General features: G+C 46.1%; 1 protein-coding gene and 1 long non-coding RNA gene across 5 annotated transcripts in view; one reads left to right on the top strand and one right to left on the bottom strand.

Annotated features, from left to right (window-relative positions):
* The window catches only part of SH3GL3 (SH3 domain containing GRB2 like 3, endophilin A3), a 135,603-nt gene extending 127,331 nt beyond the window's left edge, over positions 1-8,272 (bottom strand). The window contains exon 1 of one of the 4 annotated variants that reach the window (XM_072737434.1): positions 8,003-8,272. In XM_072737434.1, the coding sequence (XP_072593535.1) occupies positions 8,003-8,047 (45 nt within the window). In that variant the 5' untranslated portion in view covers positions 8,048-8,272. Of the gene's footprint in view, positions 1-7,409; positions 7,623-8,002 lie in introns of those variants that run through there. The other 3 variants (XM_072737438.1, XM_072737439.1, XM_072737435.1) reach the window with 3 other exon arrangements.
* Positions 7,417-19,913, top strand: part of LOC140595479 (uncharacterized) — a 64,505-nt gene continuing 52,008 nt past the window's right edge. Inside the window, exon 1 of the long non-coding RNA XR_011997120.1 lies at positions 7,417-7,494. This is a non-coding gene — a long non-coding RNA (uncharacterized lncRNA). The remainder of the gene's footprint in view (positions 7,495-19,913) is intronic.

The following is a 19,913-nucleotide window of genomic DNA, read 5'->3' as shown; positions in this document are numbered from 1 at the left end:
AGATACAGAAAGCCAGTAAACTAAGCACATGAAAAGTTGTTAGCAGCTAGAGAAATACAAATTAAAACCACAAGAAAATTAAAAATAAATAAAATAGTAACAGTAAATACTGAGGAGGATGAGAAAGGATTGGAACCCTCACACATTTCTGAGAGGAATGTACAATGGTAAAGCCACTCTGGAAAACTGAGACAGTTTCTTAAAATACTAACCATTTAACTACCATTAGATCCAACAATTATACTCCTGGGCATTTATCCTAGAAAAATGCAAACTTAGGTTCACATTAAAACCCGTACATCAGGGCACTTGGGTGGCTCAGTGGTTGAGCGTCTCCCTTTGGCTCAGGTCATGATCCCTGGGGGCCTAGGATGAGTCCCGCATCAGGTTCCCCGCAGGGAGCCTGCTTCTCCCCCTGCCTGTGTCCCTGCCTCTCTCTGTGTCTCTCATGAATAAAATCAGTCAGTCAATCAATCAATCCTGTACATGTATATTTACAGTAGCTACATTCGTAATAGCCCCAACCTGGAAACAATCCCCACATCCCTCAACAGGTAAGTGCTTAAACTGTGGGATGTCCACCCCATGGAATACTGCTGATACACACCATGACCTAGATGAATCTCTATAGTATCATATAGAGATAAAAACCAATCCCAAAAGGTTATAGACCATATGGTTCCACTTATTCAACACCTTCAAAATGAAAAAATTAAAGAGAAGCAAACAAATTAATGGTTGTCAAGGGTTAAGAGGGAGAGGGGGGAGGAGGGAAGTTGGTGTGGCCATCACCTTCCGCAGCTGATGGATGCCTACTGTAAACTGACTGTATCAGTGGTAAGTATCTTGGTTGCCATCACGTACTACAGTTTTGCAAAATGTTACCACTGGGGGAAACAAACCATGTAAAGGGTACAGGGATCTGTATTATTTCTCAAAATTGCTGGTGAATCCAAAACTACCTCAATACAAAATTTAACTTAAAAATACAAGGGGTCATAAAGGGGAAACCAACAATACTGAATACACTTGTCAAAATATTAAGATATTTGTGACGTGGTTTTCAAAACACCTGGGTAATGTGATAGTGAAGGCGTATGTCTATTTGAATTGGGTGGTCAGGGAAAACTTCTCTGATGAGGCACTCTGAAAATTCTGTGCTGCACTCTAAAAGACAAGGAGGAGACACCCCGCAAAGATCAAGAGGAAAGGCATGGCAGGTTGAGGGAACAGCTACCACAAAAGCCCCAAGACAAGAAGACCTTAGCCCAGTAAGGGAATGAGAGGTCAGTGCATCTGATCACCAGCAGGAGGGGGAGGAGAAGGCCCAGTGATGTGTGGTTTCCCATGCCAGGGGAGGAGGAAGTCTGGTTTGTATTCCAAATGCAACTGGAAGCCACTGAAGAATTCAAGACTTGCAAGCAGAAGAATGATATGGTCTGAGGCACATTTTAAAAAGAGCATAGTGAGCACTGTAAGCGGATGGTAGCACTCGGAATAAAGGTCTGGGAACTGGGCAGGAGGCTGCTGCAGCCGTCCAGGCAAGGGGAGCCCATGGCCAGGACCAGGAGGAGCATGGCAGCAGAGATAAGAGAAAGATGAACACATTTGCAGTTTATTTTGAAAACAGAACCAGGAAGAAGGACTCTCTGATGAACTTCCTTTCCAATGAGGGAGAGAAAAAATATCAAAGATGAATCCTGGTTTTTGTTTTGTTTTCATTGAGCAGCTGAGCACACAGTCAGTGTGATTTACAGAGACAGAGACCACCAGCAGAAGAACATGTTGGGGTGGAGAAAATGAAGAGTTCAAGTTTGGAAATCTTAAGTTTGAGAGCCTTTTAAATATCCAAGGGGAGAGGTGCCTTCTGAGTTTGCAGGAGTCTGTATTCAGAAGGAACACCTGGACTAGAAATACAATTTACAGGGCACCTAGGTGGCTCAGTGGTTGAGCTTCTGCCTTTGGGTTAGGTTGTGACCTGGGGTCTTGGGATCAAGTTCCACATCAGGCTCCCTACAGGGAGCCTGCTTCGCCTTCTGCCTATGTCTCTACGTCTTTCTGTGTCTCTCATGAATAAATAAATAAATCTTAAAAAAATAAATAAATACAATTTACAAAGTAATCAAAGTATAGATTGTCTATACATCAGGGAGGCTGGATGAGACACCTTGGTGGGGGCAGAGGCTGAGAAAAGGGGAGGTACCCAAGCCAGAGCCTTGGGGCACTCCAGGATGTCCTTGGGAAGCGATGGGGACCAGGGTGGTCAGAAGGAGCAATAAAGGAGACCAAGAAGGTGAGGCCAGGGGAAAACCAAGTGAGTGTAGGAGTTGTGGGCAGAGTACAGTCCACAGGGTCACAGGCTGCTGAAAGTCAGGTGGGGAAGCGACCCCAAGGTGTGGCAGCTGGGGGCAGAGGCTCACTTGAGACCTAGGCCTCAGGGTGCTGGTGAAGACAGCTGGCAGGAACCAGCTGAGAAAGAGATGAGAAAGTAGAGATGCGGCAATAGACAATGTCTTCAATACACTTTGCTGGGAAGGAGAGAGAGAAAATAGGATGGGGTGAAGCAGGATCTCAGACCAAGGAAGGACTTTTCCATATGGGAATGAGAGGGATGGGGTGTGAAGCCCAGTGGGGAGGCATCCAGGTGTGCAGTGTCCTTGTTTGTCCTTCCAGGACAAAGAGAGAAGCACCCACGCATTAACTGGCAGATCCTTCTCAGCTGTTGAATCGTGGAAGAAACGACAGGGAACAGGGATGTGGGTGAGAAATACGGCTTAGCCATCAGGCTCAGGAGGGAGTACCCAAGGCATGAGGCCTGGAGGAGCAGTAGCTTCTGCCACTGATGGATGCTCTGAGCAGGCAAAGCAAGCCCTTAGAGGCATCAGTGTTTGAGAAAGATTTATCCAGTGCCGGAGGAAAGTCACCACCATCCAATGGATTAGAAAGAGCCAGAAAGAACAACCCCAGGCTCACAGAGGTCACTGCCATCGGTGCTGTGGTGACAACATGTGGACATGACCCTGTCAACTGCAAGGCAAGAGGAAAGGCATTTCATGGAACCCCAACAGTTAGCAATGCAACAGTCCCTTCCTGATCCCATCCCCAGCTGCCCCCAGACCCTTCCCCCAACTCAACACCTTCCCAGATTTCCACCGAAATGCAAAATCCAACTACCCACATTTTGCTGGTATAGAACCTCCAGAAATATGTTTGCCTATTATTTAACCAAATATGGTAGTATATCAGTCCTATTGACTGGCAGTTTAATTTCCTAGGTGAAAGAATGCTCCCCCAAATACACATGATCTCCCCCCCCCCACACTTAACTTTGGGTAACATCATTTACATTCAATTTGTTACTAAAGCTAAAAAATCAATCTGAAAAAAATAGCCAAAAAAAATCCCTGCTTTCAAACACCTTTTAAAATCAAATTCCAAGTGAGTGGCACCCTGTTACATTTACTTTAGGGGATAAAAAAAAGTCATCAGACTTAAGAAATGTTTTGATTATGTATTTTTTATGTATTTTATGTATTTATGTATGGATTTATGGATTTTATCTGTTTATTCATGAGAGACACAGAGAGAGAGGCAGAGACACAGGCAGAGAGAGAAACAGGCTCCATGCAGGGAGCCCCATGTGGGACTCGATCCCAAGACCTCGGGATCACGACCTGGGCCAAAGGCAGAACACTCAACCACTGAGCCACCCAGGCACCCCACGTTTGGATTATACTGTTTAAAGATAATAATCAGTTTGGCTTGGACATCTATTCTAGCACACTGACTTAAATTTTTTTTAAAAAAATACAAAGATTTATAGATGAATTTATGAAGCAATCTACGTGGCAAGGAGCAAGACTGTTTAAGCATCATGTATTTTCTGATGCATCTAAGAGAAAAAAATAAATCATTACGGATTTTGTAAAGTGCAGTTTTATCTTTCTCTCTAACAAGACAGTGAAACAAGAGACATTCAGTGCCTCCCTAGGGATTCTCATAATTTACAAAGACTATCCTTCTCTGAAGTGTTTACCCATAAATGGCCAGCATGTGCAGTGGGTTGTCACAGGAAAAATGTCTAGGCCTCTTATGACTGCTCATCATTTCTCTGGTTAATGCATTAAAAGAGAAGGGTGGGGGAGTTACCCCCCACAAAAAAAAGCTGTGTTAGATTCCCACATTCCCTATTGTTGCTGGGTCACAGGACAAAGGTTAAAGAGCACTACTACATAAGGCAAAAAGAAATAAATTTAACATGAAGCCTCCAAGGGTCACCACCATCCAGGGTTATCGCCATATGGTTAATTTGGAGACAGAAGAAGAAAAAGAGGAAATATGAACTCTTCCCTAGACTTCTCAGGGCTGAGGAACACATATCCTGGAAGTTCAGAGAGAAAGAATATGGCTATTCGCACAGCGTCCAGGTCAGAGGAAGTCCAGGTGCGGCCTGAACATCCTGTACCAGTAGTGACCATTGTCAAGAAAACCACTATAAATTATGCATTATTAAGCATAATTAATGCAAATCAAAGAGTGGTAACAGTAATGTAATTACTCTACTTTACATTTTTATTAATCAAGTACCACGTTTGATAAGAAACCACAAGGCCATCTTGAACCCCTTTGTATTTATCTCTAATATAATAATTCAAGCTCTATCCCGTCCAGTAGGAGGGTAAACTTAAAAATCCTTTTCAAGAGGAAAAAAAAAAAAGGAGTTATGAACAAGGGACACTTAGGTTCTAAGTTCCAATGCTGAAGAAGAGAATTAACTACATTTTGTGATCAACTCCACTAGTGCTCTTGTCATTTTACTTTATTTCTCCCTCTTTTCTATCGATCTCCATATGCTGCAAAATGAGGCATAATCTCTGGGGTTTACAGTTTTTCGTTCTCTGTACAGTAAGGGGATTTGTTTCCCACCCCCTGAGAGATAAGCGAGGTACCAAGAAAGAGGAGGTTATGAGTTATTTTACCTTGTCTATTGTGGAGAAAAATCATCTTCAGTCACCATGGTCCTATAGTTCCCTTATTTGTAAAAGATCCACTTTATCCTCTTTCTCTGAAATACTCTAAGTAAATTAAGAATTTCAGAATTGGGGGGCACCTGGGCGGCTCAATGGTTGAGTATCTGGCTTTGGTTCAGGTTGTGATCCCAGGGTCCTGGGATCAAGTTCCACATCTGGCTCCTCACAGGGAGCCTGCTTCTCCCTCTGCCTACGTCTCTGCCTCTCTCTGTGTGTCTCTCATGAATAAATAAAAATCTTTTTAAAAAAAGTTTTTAAATGAATTTCAAAACTTGGAGGTACATACTGTGATATAATCCACACAACATACAATTTACCCATAAAGGTGAATTCCATGGTTTTCGGAATATTCACAGAGTTGTGCAAGCATCACTACAATCAGTTTTAAAACAGAGACATAGCTTCCAAATCCTCTTATCCAAGATACAGACAAAACTAAGGTTTAGAGGGGGTAAGTCAGGTTCCCAAGGTCACAGACCTGGTCAGTGGCACAACCAGGCCTGGATCCCTGGGAATTATCGAGCCGCTGACATCATCTGGGACTCCCTTTCCCCTGCCCTGGAAAGTTCTATGTGAATTAAAACCTCCTGTTAAAATGTTGTCTGAGAAGAACGTCTGGCATTTTTTACTGTCATTCTCCCTTTTATATTAAACCCAGTCTAACTTCTCCACCAAATCTGTCCCATGGCCAGATTTCTTAGACAGACTTCTAGAACAGATAAAAAACTTATCTACTGGATACTTTGACGGAAAAAAACGTGGTTTGTAAACTGCAGAGAGAATCTGTGATTCCTTCTTTTCCAATAAATGCACAATAGATTTCAGCTCATGCAACAAATGTCTAAATTAAACCTACTCTCGCTTTCTTTTTTTTTTTTAATTTTCATTTATTTATGATAGTCACACAGAGAGAGAGAGAGAGAGGCAGAGACACAGGCAGAGGGAGAAGCAGGCTCCATGCACCGGGAGCCCGACGTGGGATTCGATCCCGGGTCTCCAGGATTGCGCCCTGGGCCAAAGGCAGGCGCTAAACCGCTGTGCCACCCGGGGATCCCCTCGCTTTCTTTTTTAATGGACTGATTACAGGTGGTTAAACTAAAGGACCTCATCACTAGTGTGACACTTCTCCGATGCCAATACCTTCCTAAGATCTCAACCATTCATGCTGGCTAGTGGTCAGAAACTAACATGAATCACCCTGGAGCTTTTATCTCCATCATCTCTGAGATGTGCTCCTATGAAGTCCTTACCAAATAAACGAAAATCTTCAAAACAGGTCAGTTCCTTGCCAGGAAGGAAGGCCCTCCTAGTTCCTCCTAAGGAAGGCCATGTAACAAGCACAGCCAGCAATTACTCTGGCACTGCCCTAACCACAGTGGCACCCAGCCTCCTGGCCGCCCAAGCGGAGAGCCTGCTCTGGTTCTGAGCTCACAGCAGCACTGCTCCTGCGTTTAAATGCGCCCCCCCCCCACCCCAATTCCATGACACTCCTCTCTCCTGCATCTATCAGTTCTTTCCTTCCTGTCCTCCTCCACCCCAAAAGTTTCCTTTATTCAATAAATATTTATTGAGTGGACACTGCTTATCAAGTACTGGGCTGAACACTGTCCCTAAATGTGGCTGCTCCTTAAGAGTCTGTATTTAGCTCCTTGTGCGTTTTCTGACTTTCTTGCACTTACATTTTTTAATGTCCACTTAGGGCTTAAATCCCAAAAAGTCTGTAGTTCCAGTCTTGGCCTCAATCCCTGAGCCCCAGATCTGGGCATGCACCTGCCCCAAGGCCAGTGATAACTGAATGGCCCCAGACCATTCAAAGGCCCCAAGGCCAGCGAGGATTACGCCCAGCTGGCCCCTCCTCCAGGACTCCTCATCACCCTGAATAGCACCACTGTCCGCCCAGTGTCCCCAATCAGAATCTGGGCATCACCCAGTTTCTTCATGGAAGGGGTGTGATTGAGGGAACAGCGGTGCCCTCAGCCTGAAACTGAGGCTAGAAGAAGAGAATCCTCTAATTTCAGCTGTTACCAATCTGTGGGAGAAGCAGGATAAGATCTCATTAATGCGGATTCTGAATGAAATCTGTCCACCTTGGTGCTAGCCAAACTGGGGGGCTGGGGCGCGGGACGAGACAGAGCAACAGATCCGGGGCTGCAGGTGTGGGATAGGTTCTACGATGCGAGCTATGCCACGGCCGGAAGAGACTGCAATCTTGGAATACAAATTTGCTTGTCAACACACACACTCACGCACACACAGCAATTTCATGCCTCCCTTCCTGTTTTCCTGTTTTCCCGGTTTCCCCCACTCGGAACGCCCCTCCCCCTTCCCTGCCACCTCCCCCACCTCCCCCACCTCCCCCACCACCACCCCTGCTCCTACTTAATTCCCAAACGCCGCGTCTCCTCCTCCGGGAAGCTTTCCCGGACGCCGCCATCGGGCTGTCTGCCGCGCTCCGCGCGTGGAGGTGCGTCTACCACTGTTTGTTTACGTGTCTGCCGGCGTCTGCGAGCCAGACCGCGGCCCCCCGGGAGCAGGAGCCCGGCCGGCGGCGCCAGGACGGCGCGCAGGCGAGGCACCGCCGCGGGGAGCCCCGGCCCGGGGGCGCGGCGCGGTCCGGCGCGGTCCCCCTCCAGGCGCGCGCGGGCCCGACCTCCGGACCCGCCGCGAGGCCGCAGGATGCGCCCCGGGGGGCGCCGAGCGCAGGTCGGGGGGCGGCGCCGAGCGCAGCGCGCAGGCCTCCTCCGCACGCCCCTCTCCCGCGCGAGCCCCCGCGGCCCCCGCCCCCGCCCCCGCCCCCGCCCCGGCCCTCGGGCGCCCGCCGAGTGACAGCGCTGGGGCAGAGCGCGGCCCGGGGCTGCGGGGGCCTCCCCGGCTCCTCCGCGTCGCGGCAGGGGCCCCTCGGGGGGCCGGAGGCCTCGAGCCTCGGGGCACCGCGGCCCCCGGCCGCCCGCCGACCTCCCCGCGCCCCCTACCTGGCTGGCTTTGTGGAACTGCTTCTTCAGCCCCGCCACCGACATCGCGACTGCGCCCGGCCCGCGCGGGGGGTCTCCGGGCTCCGCCGGGCCGCGCGGCCGCGACGCGCTGGGGCAGCGGGCGCCTGGCCGGTCCCCGCGCGGCTGGGCTCCGCCGGGCCCGCCTCCCACGGCCAGGGCCACGGCCACGGCCACCGCCGCTGTCACACTCGCACACACGCGCGCACGCAGATGGCAACACCGCGTCCCGGAGCCCCTGCGCAGCCCATTGGCCGGGCGGCGGCGGTATGCAAATGAGGCCGCCGGGGCCGCCCACGCCTCATTGTTGCGTGGAGACCCGGGGGCCGCGCGGCGGGGTGGCGGGGCCGGCGTGGGGAGCTCCCGGGTGCGGGTCGGGGCAGACCCACGCAGGGCCGCCTGCGGGCGGGGAGGGAGGGCGCGCCTCTCCTGCTTCTGGGACTCGGTGCGAAACCTGCTCCTGCTCGCCCGCAGCACGCCTCCCCCAGGCGCAGTTTGGGTGGGGGTCGGTTTTCAGGCAGGGACGCTCCCCAAGTCCGCCTAGAGGTACAGAAACCCGACCGGACGGGGATGGGGGGGTGGGGGGGACCTGCGGGAGGAGGGCGGCGGGGTAGTTTCTCCTCACCCTGTGCGGTGCCCCGGTGCACCGGGTGCACAAGACTGTGGCCTTCCCGGAGAACCGGCAGTTAATGGGTAATTTGCTGATGGATACAGTGCTCGCTAAGCGCAGGGGTCTCCAAGGAGCTGTGAACCCCGTGCTCCCCACCCCGGAGGAACCACCACGCGCGGGACCCCGCCCCCTCGGTAATTCCTACCAGTTGCATCACTGGAGTCATTTTGCACACTGAGGCCCATCCCGGGGCCTGGAGCATAGTGTGCATCCTTGTGCCAGAGCTGCCCCTCACCAGGTCAGCATCTGCACAGAACCCTGCCTCCAGAGGTCCCGAGACCCGCAGCCCACTCTTAGGCGCGCTGAACACTGGAGAAACAAACATCCTCTTCCTCCAGGCTCCACCTAAGAGAAAGAGCCTCCTCTTCTCTGAGCCCTCAGCAAGACCCATCTGGGATGACCAGGAGCCATGGTTTACCCAACACTTCTGCTTTTATTATACCTGCTGTTCCCTGGCGTCCACTTTTGGCATCCTGCGTTTCTCCAGGAAAAAGCCCTTTGCCATTAGCTCTTGATTCCCTTATCCCTGACTTCATCCCAGGAAGGATTTGTGGTAACTACACCTTCCTGTGCTTCTTTCCTCCCTTGCCTTTAGAGGCTGTGGACAGGAGTGAGCAGAAGCATTCTTTCTGTGGTGTTGGAGAAGGTGAAGTGAGTGAGGTGAGGAGATAGAGGTGACATCCCAAGGATTAATTAATGTAGTTTAAGGGAGTGCCATGGGCTTGACTGGCCAACAGGTGGCTGACACCAGCCACAGATAACTGGAATGTGTGAGGGTGGGGATCACTGGATCAGAATAGCATAACAAGGTGGCCTGTCCACACAACAGGCTGAATCCCACTCAACCAAAGGCTCCCCTCCAAGGGAACCACTACACTGAGGGCAGCTGGCCACAGGGATTACTGTCAGGGTCCCCTTTTCCTGGGCTGGTCCAGGACTGCCTGAAACATGCTCATCTACCTTCTTTCTCCATGTCAGAATTGCTTAAATAACACAGATTTGGAGAATTTGCACCTAAACTAATCCAGCTCTGTGCCCTTTGGGAAAAGAGTGATTAAAAAAAAAAAAAAACCTTCTTGGCATTTCTTCCATGGTTGATAATATATTGAAGTTTCCTAATCCAGTTAACTTTGGTAATTTCGGTTATTCAGGCATGAAGTGGTACATTGTATCTCATTTTTAAACTTAAGAATTCTTCATGCACATTTTTTCCTTTGTAAAGGTATTTGTGGCCTTAATTTTTCAGTGATTAGACTCATGAGAAGGTTTACCAGTTTTATTGGTCTTTTAAAAGGGTTCTTGACTTTATTCATCATGGCCATAGATTTTTTTTTCTATCGTTAATTTCTTTCTTTATTATACATTGTTTTCTTCCGTTTTGCTCAGGAGATTGAAGTTGTTAACAAAAGAAACTGGCCCTGGTTAATGTAAGCTGAAAAAGAATGTATTGGAGAAGGGTATCAGGTGGCCCAGAGATTTGGAGAGCCATAGGGGACCACATGGGGGAGTAAGCAGGAATGGGAATCTCAGTGGTCACATCTGCAGCGTGTCCAGGGGCAGCCCTTTGGGATGTGCTGACTTGGCCTTGAAAGCTGGCTGTGGCTACCAGAATGAAGGCTAAACTATTCCCTGCTTCCTTCAGGCACTCATGCTAGATTGAGAGTTCCAGGGGGGCAGCATCTGATTGGCTAAATCTAGATGATATGCCCAGGCTCTAGATGTCTAAGATCCACACCATGGTGGATCTCCCTAATATAGGAAGCAGCTTCAGAGACTAGGCAGCAAAGAAAATTGTCTAAGAACAACAGCAACACAAATGCCCACTAACCTTTATTTGGGGACTCCTTAATCTCTTCCATAAAATATGTGGTTTATATGTTTTTATTCTTTTATGTTTTATAATCAACACATATATAAAGCTATAAATTTTCTTCTGAGTACAGCTTTGGCTTCACACCTTGTTTTCATTATGTGATACAATTCTTCTGATTGTTTTCTAAATAAACTTGGGATTGCAGTTTTAATGCCCTGTTTGATCTAAATGTTTTTAATATTTTCTGTGTGGTTTGATTTCTTATATTCATTATATGGGAAATCCTAGACTTGTACTATTGCCAAATAGCAGGCCCTAAGGTTTTTTTCATAGCCTACTATGTTACATTTTATAAATGTACCGTAGAGCTTTGAAATAACATGTGTTCCGCTTTTATGGGACAGTTTTTCTCTTTATCCACCATGGAAGCACATGTTCCACTGAAAGTCCTAGCTCAGAGTGAGATTTCAAACTCAAGCTAGCTAGAGCCACATTGGCCAGTTCAAGGTTTGCTCTGTATATCAACACACACCATCCCCCAAGCTCTTCAGTCTGTTTAGGGAGGAGCATACAAATGTCTTGGGCCATTTGACAGTTGCCTACATGAGAAGAAATCAGTAGGAGAGCCTTGAGACACACATAAGTGTCATTCTAAACTAAAGAATCTTTGGGCATTTGGGGTCTTCACAGGACAATGACAAGAGGGATGCCGTGGTTGTCTTTGGCACTCTGGATAGATGGCCCACATTCTGGCAGAGGTTTGGGTGTTCTCCTGTTCATTTCTTCGTGGTCCTTGGCTCTCCTGACACCTTTACCTTCCCTGATGCAGAGTGCTATTCGAGTGTGCACTGACATTTCTCTGTCTTGTGCTTAGGCCAGCTCTTGAGTCTAGTATGTGCAGTCTTTGTGTCTGGTCCTGTGGTGAATGACTCATATCTCCCTGTGTGGGTGGGAGCAGGAGAGCCTGAGTAGGGGTGGAGGGGGAGGGAAGCATACTGATTAATGTCTAAAACAGGATGACATACCTCATTATGTATCTCATAAATCAAGTCTTCTGGACTTATCCTTCAAATGCTCTGTATCCTGATTTTTTTCCCTTCAATTAGGAAAGACTGAGAGGGACAGTCTATAGTCTCTTGCTCTGATTATGATTATGTTGTTTGTGCCTTATGTTTGGGAGTTGAGCTGTAAAGGTTTTTCAGTGCTGTGGTATTCTGCTTATAACTGTTGTGTCTTCTTGTGGTTTGGAGTTTTATCCATAGAAGGTAACCTATTTTGTCCTGTTTATGGCTTTTTGCTTCTATTTTTACTTTATCACATATCAATTTTTATATCCCTACTTATTGTTTATATGCATTTCATATGTTTTAACAGGTCTTTTTTTGGTCCCTTTTGTCTAGCTTTATAGAGACATAATTGATAATAGGACATTGTGTAAGTTTAATGTGTACACCTGTGACGATTTGATACATGTATATATTGTCAAATGATCACCACAGTGAGGTTAAGTAACACTTCCATCTCCTCATATAATTATCTTTTTTTTAAATGGTGAGAATATTGAAAATCTGCTCTCTTGGCAGCTTTCAAGTATGGGTCCTTTACTTTTGACCTTTCAGTTTGCTTCAGGCACATGTTCTATAAACAATAAAATTTAATTTTGTTTTGGAGCCAAAACAAGTCTTTGCCTTTTGTGAGAGAGATTTAAAGCATTCACATTTCTTATGAAGAGAGTATATTTGATCTTGGTTTTGTCATGTTATGGCATGTTATCTAGGGTTTTTTTTTTATTCTTTCAAATAGTTCCTTCTGTCACTAGTATCTAATTGTTTACTCAGATTTTTCTTTACTTCTTTTTTCCCTTTGCTTTTGGAAATTATTTGCCCAATTTTTACTCAACCACTGGTTACCATTGTTCTGTGAAATACACGAACTTCTATTCTCTGTCAACATCAATAATTAAACATTATATGGAAGCCATAGCATGACTAGCACAAGCCATGGCCAGCACACATAAACTAAGTCTTCCTGTCCTTCCTTCAGCTTAGACCAGCTCATGCTCTGGCCCCAGCCACCCAAGAAGTCTACAGCAAAGACCAGAGTCCAGTTTCCTTCCTGGGAAACAAAATATGAACCAGTGGGCAACCCAGGTGGCTCAGCGGCTTAGCGCTGCCTTCAGCCCAGGGCATGATCCTGGAGTCCCGGGATCGAGTCTCATGTTGGGCTCCCTACATGGAGCCTGCTTCTCCCTCTGCCTGTGTCTCTGCCTCTCTCTCTCTCTCTCTCTCTCTCTCTCTCTCTCATTTAGTGTGCTTCTCATTAATAAATAAATAAAATCTTTTTAAAAACATATCAACCAGTGGCTGCAAAGTATGGGTTTTAAGTTAGGGAGGCACAGATGAGGAGAAGACAATTTGAACAGAAATTTTGAAATAAAGGAATAGTGAAATTATTTTAAGTTCAAAATAACTGTTTTCATAAGTTTGTATTTCCCATTATATAATAACACTTAAAGAAAATTTGGAAACTGTTGGAAAGTAAAAAGGAAAATTTACCTTTGCAATCACTGTCGAAACAACTGCTTTTAGTATTTTGGCATGTTTTTCTTTAATAGTCTATTTCCTATGCAAAATTTAAACATACTGTCACAACTGTACAAACTACTTTATTTTCTTTGTTCTCTTAATTACATGAGCATTTTATATTTGGTCTAGTCTTCACACATCATTTTCATGACAACTTAATAACCCATTATATAGACATATCATTAAATTTAATTATTTTCTATTGTTACTCAATTTAAAAGTTTTTTTCCCAAATTGTTCATGGTTTAAATGATGCTACATTAACCATATTTTTCCATATTAAGGTTTCTTTCTGTATTTAGCAATAGTTCCTTAGAATAGATTCCCAGATGTAAAATTAGTGCATGAAAGATTGGAACAGTTCTAAGTGCAAATTGATATATATTGCTCCCTAATCTGTGGTCATTAGAGGAAAGTCTTGTCAAAAAAAAGAGGGAGAGGACAAAGTAACATGGACTTATATGTTCCATTTGCTGTGAATTTTATGTCATTAAACATGTGGACTGATACAAGGTCCAAATTGCAGTTCTAGGCAGATCTTGAAGAGCTAAGTTCAAATCATGGTGTCTTAGATAATCCTAAGGTGCTAGGTTGACCATGACCTCTCAATTTCCAGCTTTGTCTCTCTCTTTTCCCAAGGCACCTGGGTGGCTCAGTCCATTAAGCAGGTGCCTTGGGCTCAGGTCATGATCTCAGGGTCCTGGGATGGAGACCTGTATTGGGCTCCCTGCTCAGCGGTGAGTCTGCTTCTCCCTCTCCTGCTTGCCCCACTCGTACTCTCTCTCTTTCTCTCTCTCAAATAAATAAAATCTTAAAAATAAATAAAAAGCTCTCACTCAGGCACCCTTCAGGAGAGTCACCCTCAATTACTCATGGATGCAAGCATGTGGCTCTCCACCACATTTGTGCAATAGGCCACATATTTGGACAAACTAGACCTAGAAGTGCCCTTCCCTTCATTTTACTATCCCCACATACCTGGCTACAACAGGAAGTTGAGAGCATGGATACTGTTTTGCTTTTCTTGTAACTTCATAGGCCTTTTATTTTGTACATCTGGGAAAGATATGTGCCCATCGATGAGGTAACAGAGCAGACATGATGAATCCCAGATGCTGAACATGGCAGTTTGCCTTGAACTTGCAAGATCACAACTGAGGACAAATGTATAGATTTTCTTCACTTATTGTTTTTGCGTGAAGCTAACAGAAAATCAATTGATCAGTTCAAGAAGAGTCCAGGGAAATCTTTTCATTTTAAAATGTAGAGGGAGAAAAAAAAACCCTGAAGTGCGTTGATTTATGCAAAAATGAAATTGGGTGAAGGGCACCATCTCAACAGTGAAAGCAAATATAATTAAGTAGTGAATCAAAGCATATCAGAGTTATCAACATTACCCCATTATTTTGGCCTCTGTACACAGGCAGCTAGCATTCTGGATCATGCTGTTATTCTAATTAGCCTTTGTTAATTACATAGGTGCCATTTTCATGCTCACACTTACCCCCAGAGGAAGACTCTTTCCCTTGTAATAAATGGATGCTCACTTTGTTCTGGGGGTGAGGCTTGTGAGTGGTGGCTGCAACTTTTGTAAGCTACTGCTGACACCTTGTGGTGCTCCTGAGAAGTGACAGAGGTCAGCCTTCAGCAGTTTAGACCGTGCTTCCTTATGGGTCTTTTACTTATATGTCAAAGCTTTTAAAAAGCACCCTTGTACCTCTGGCCATGTCACAGCCACTCATCTGGATGGTGTGAAGATTGCCTTGAGATCCCGGAGCACATCTGGGACTTCAGTTAATGAGTCCTCTTCTGGTTCTTACTGTATGAATCTAAATAAGGTCTCTTCCATCACTATGGCCTTAGCCAGAGAGGTATGAGAACGAATAGGTCAGGGTGTCATGGTTCCAAAGGAGCAATGTCAAGAAAGAAGAGATGGCCATTAGAGCCAGCAGTCACAGTAGCAGCCCCATGCATCCCAATTCCATTACTATCTGTCCAGCTTTACTTCATTTTCCTTCATAGCTCTTTACTCTGCCTGATGTTTTAATATCCATTTAAAGTCTTTTTAAAAAATAAAAATAAAAAATAAAGTCTTTTTTATTGTTTCTCTCCATGACCAGAATGAACAAAAGCTCTGAGGCAGCACCATCCAGTAGAACTTTCTGTGATAATGGCCATGTTCTGTATCCTTGCTGTCCAATACTGACAACTACTAGCTAACTGTAGCTTTCGATCATTTAAGAGTTGGCCACTGCCACTCCCAGTCTTTCATTTTATTTAATGAGTATTTACATGCCCGCATGGGGCTACTGGCTCCCGTGTTGGACAGCTGAGCTGGAGAAGGGCAAGAAATTATTCTTCTGTGTTTAGTGTGGTGCTCCCAGGGCCAGAAGAGTACCCGTGACCAAGCCCAAGTCCATTCGTCTGCCCCATGTGCAGCAAAGACAGTCACTGAGACATGGAGTCTGTGACAAGATAAGAGTTTCTTCTAGAAGCAGCCGAAGGAGGAGATAGGAAGGCAAGCCTCAGATGAAAGGCAAATGAGACAGGTCTGGGTAAAAAGCAGCAGCTGCACTTTAGTCGTCAATAGCTATGGTTATTTGCATTGACCCTTTGATTACTGGTTTCCTATCTAGAGTCTCGGAGCTGCTCAAGAAACGTAAATAGTCATTTAATGAATAAATGACTGAAGAGGGCAGACGAGGATCTAAATTAGCAAGACTTTGGGGGTGATGGTCGGGGAAGAGTTGCGGTGGGAGTGGATGGTATTGAGAGCCCAGGAAATGGGAGGTGTCGCTGTTCGCGTTGCATGTTCAATGTGATGGGGGCAGTGGTCCTGCAGGCACGGACCTCCATGGAGAGGTGTGAGTTTGCTCTGCAGCCAGAGCCTGGAATCCTGCCAAGGACAGCCAGCAGAGAGGGGAGCACCGGAAGCAGGGATTTCCCCAGGGGTGCATTGGCTGTGTCGGTATGGGGAATCCCATCTCGCTGTGGCCTTGTCTCAGACTAGCTCTTTAAGGGGACCTTGAGGTTGATAAGCAATGACCTCACAGGTGGTGTAGGAAGCTTTGTTAAATACATGAGACATTTTCCTCAGGATCATTATTGCATGTGACTTGATTCCTCTTTTTTTTTTTTTAAGATTTTATTTATTTATTCACAAGAGACACAGAGAGAGAGAGAGGCAGAGACACACAGGCAGAGGAAGAAGCAGGCTCCATGCAAGGAGCCCAACATGGGACTTGATCCCGGGTCTCCAGGATCATGCCCCTGAAGGCGGCGCTAAACCATGCAGGCTGCCCTTGATTCCTCTTCTGGGCACTGCTCAGGGTGGTAGAGAAGTCTGTGGACCCTCACTGGCTGGGAGAGTCTGGCCCTAGACCTCATCAATCCAAGCTTGCACGTGTTCCCCACCTGTCTCTACTCCAGGCACCAACTGGAAATAATGCTCTAACTTGCCCGTGATCCACATTTCCCCTTGGAAAAAAAAAAAAATCACATTCTTTTTTTTTTTTAATGTGCTGAATGAATACATTAAAGACACCAATTCTCAGGACTTAGTGGTAGTTATGGAATTGTAAGAAACTGAATTATTCTAAGAAAACCCAAAGAGAAGACACAGACATTCAGTCTTAAGAAAGGAATGTCTGTGGGGGGCCCCTGGCTGACTCAGAAGGGTGCACAACTCTTGATCTCAGGGTTGTAAGTTCGAGCCCGATGCTGGGTATAGAGATTACTTAAATAGAGAAAGCTTTTTAAAAAGAAAAAAATGTTCACTGGGTTATTAAGAAGTACTTTTGTCAACCTATTTTTCTATGAGTCTCCATTTTTCTGGGGAAAATTTAATCCCCAGATTGACTTCCTACTTCTTCTTACTGCCCTTGCAAGAAGAAATTGTTCCTTCCTTTACGTGTAGGATTTTGCTGTGTTTACAGATGTAGCATGCACTTAGCCTCTGGTATTTCAAAAATCTACCACTTGTCCTCTAATCATAAAAGAAGAGTTTATACAGCATTATAGCAACTGTCCCTGGATTGATTTGCATTTTTAAGTTAGTCCATTGCTGTTGTGATTATTATGGTCTATAGAGGGCGGTGGGGACCTCAGAGTGAAACAGCAAACTTTAAGATACTACGGTGGTCATATATGTGATTCCATAGCTCTCTAAAGTCGTGCTTCTCAATCTGCAACATGTGCATGCATCCCCTGGAATCTGGTTAGAATGCAGGCTCCGATTCCCCAGGTCTGCAGCAGGTCCCAAAGCCCGCAATTCTGCATTTCTAATCAGCTCCCAGACGATGCCAACGCTGTTGGTTCAGGGATCACACTTTGAGGTGCAAGGCAGTAAATGACAGTCTTGTAGAGAGGCAGGATGTGGCTTTACTTACACACATTTGTCATATGAATAGCGAACATGCACAGCCAACAACTCCTATGTTTGATGAACTGAGTGAATTGGAAACAGCTGAATTTTGGGAACGTCTTTCCCTTGACCTTGGGGGTGTCATTTTTCTCCTGTGGCTCAGTGACTCTTTTGGTAAACTTAAGAAGCTAATATCGTTTGTCATCACCTTGGCCCGAGTAGGTGTAGAATTCTGAGTCTGATTTTCCAGATTTTACCCCAAGAATAGAACATGCCCCCACCCCTGCAACTTTGAACTGGTGGACTGCAGTCACCTTCCATGGCACAGGCTCTAGGTGGCTCCTGAACATGCAAGGGGAGAGAGGTGCATGTGGGACATCCCAGACCCCACTGTGCTCTCTCAAGGCAACACTGGGGTTACGCAGGACCCCTACTTCAGGGAGGAGGAGACTAAGCTCAGAGTGTCCCACAGCAAGATGTGACCTGCCTGCTTCTCAACCTTTGGCCTTAGAAGTCCACTCATTGGCCTGGAGAGAATCAGGACTTCCATGTATTTGAACATCCTTGCTCTAAGATCACTACGGCTTACTCATCTAACACACGTTTATTGAACACCTGCTGTGTTCTTGGCCTTATGTGAGGCGCGGGGCCAGCAGAGATGAATCAGAGTTTGTCTTGCCGGAGTTGATATTTGAAATACGTGGGCAGATTTCCACAAAGAGTCCCATACAATCATGGGAAAAGTTGGAATCCAGCGAGTGGGCTGATACCTGTCCATACCACTGACCCCTCGGGGTGTTTTCCCTGAGCAGGATAATGCGGGAATATTCACTTGGTATTATATGCTGTGTGTTTGGAGACTGGATTACTCTGTGCATTAATGTGACCCTTACCTTATTGTATTGAGTCGTGGCTTTATTCTCCTCCCTATGAGAGTTTGAGCTAGGAAAAAAAAATGGCTTAGTAAGCACATGTTGGATTGACTGGCACCATCTCATCCTTGCAACTTTTCCTGACTCCTGACCCTTAGCTGCATGCACCCTCTGCCCACCCATGCTGCTGAAGTAGTAGAGATCTATCTGCCCACCTGTCACCCATCCTCTTCATGGACTATGACCTCACCTGGAGCAAACTTCTGGAAGAAGCATGTCTTTCCACCCCTATACACCCATCCATCCATACACACATACACACACACACACACACACTCAGATAAGTACAGAACCCAACAAACTCTCATCCCACAACATATGAGAAGTCAATGACTTAAGATCTTGCCTATGGTTCTGAAGAACAGGAAGGCATTGACTTCAAAGTTTATTAGTTTTAGGCAAACCTGATCTCTGCTGTTAGAAACCACGGTGCTATTCCCCATTGGGAGCAGCAGTTGTGATGGGAAAGAACCAGGAGGATCTGGGGACCACTCCTGTTCTATTTCTCATCCTTGGTGCAGGGTGCATAGAGGGCTCACTTTGTGAAAAAACATTAAGCTGTATTCTTAAAATGTGTTCTCTTTCTAGATGCAAAAAAATGCATAAAGTTCATGACTTTAAAAGATCTTGACTACATAGATCAGCAATTTTAAAAACAAGAATTAAATCATGAGACTTAAGTCCGTGATGACGAACAAATGCCCCACATTCTCTCCTTGGCAGATCCATCACTTCTGCTTAAAAACAAAACAAATCACCAATTACCTAATCCTGGCCACCCCCATGCAACACATTTAAGGTTAAAAACTTCAAAAACGGCCCGTCTTCTCTCTGTTTTCCATTCCTCTTTGCCTTCCCCCCCACTGACACTTGCTGGATGATCTCACCTGATTTTTATATAGAAAATTGAGTCCATCTGGTGTTTGCGCTCTCCAGCCCCCTCATCTCCACCTGAATATGATCCTGGGAAGCTCTGTTTTCCTCCATCCTTCCTCTTGAGTTTGGGGGCAAGGAGCCAAGCTCCTCCCTGCCCTTCTGCAGCTAACTACCCCCGAGGTCCTCCCCACAGGCAGCATATGCCGGATGTCCCAGACCTGGCCTTGCTCACTCCCAAAGCCTTTCATTTCAGGGAAATAGTTTGAGCCCCTTTCTCACCCCTTTGGAACAGTGGTAGGACCCTCCCCTGAGATCTATGAGGCTACCTTTTCTATAGTCTTGACTCTTGATTTTTTTTTCGCTTGCATTTGCTAGTTTTCCAGACACATATGGGACCTAATTTTAAGTGCCTTTGAAAATGTGGATGCTCAGGCTCTTGCAAATAATGTAATTAAATGGACCAAAACATTTGAGTTTCTCTGAGTACCTAGAACCTCTTCGGCTCTCTACACGGGGCACTTCAGCTGTGTGGCCTGGGGGTTAGAGGTCAAGCCTTGCCTTTCCATCCTCCATGACAGTCAGATAAAGTGTCTAGTGGGGAAGCACAGGGCGCCATCTGATCCAATTCCCAGTCTGCTGGATCGCCCCGGAGAA

Source organism: Vulpes vulpes, chromosome 14 (genome assembly GCF_048418805.1).
Source record: "Vulpes vulpes isolate BD-2025 chromosome 14, VulVul3, whole genome shotgun sequence".
NCBI classification, from domain to species: Eukaryota; Metazoa; Chordata; class Mammalia; order Carnivora; family Canidae; genus Vulpes; species Vulpes vulpes.
This window is presented reverse-complemented; position numbering and strand designations above follow the sequence as displayed.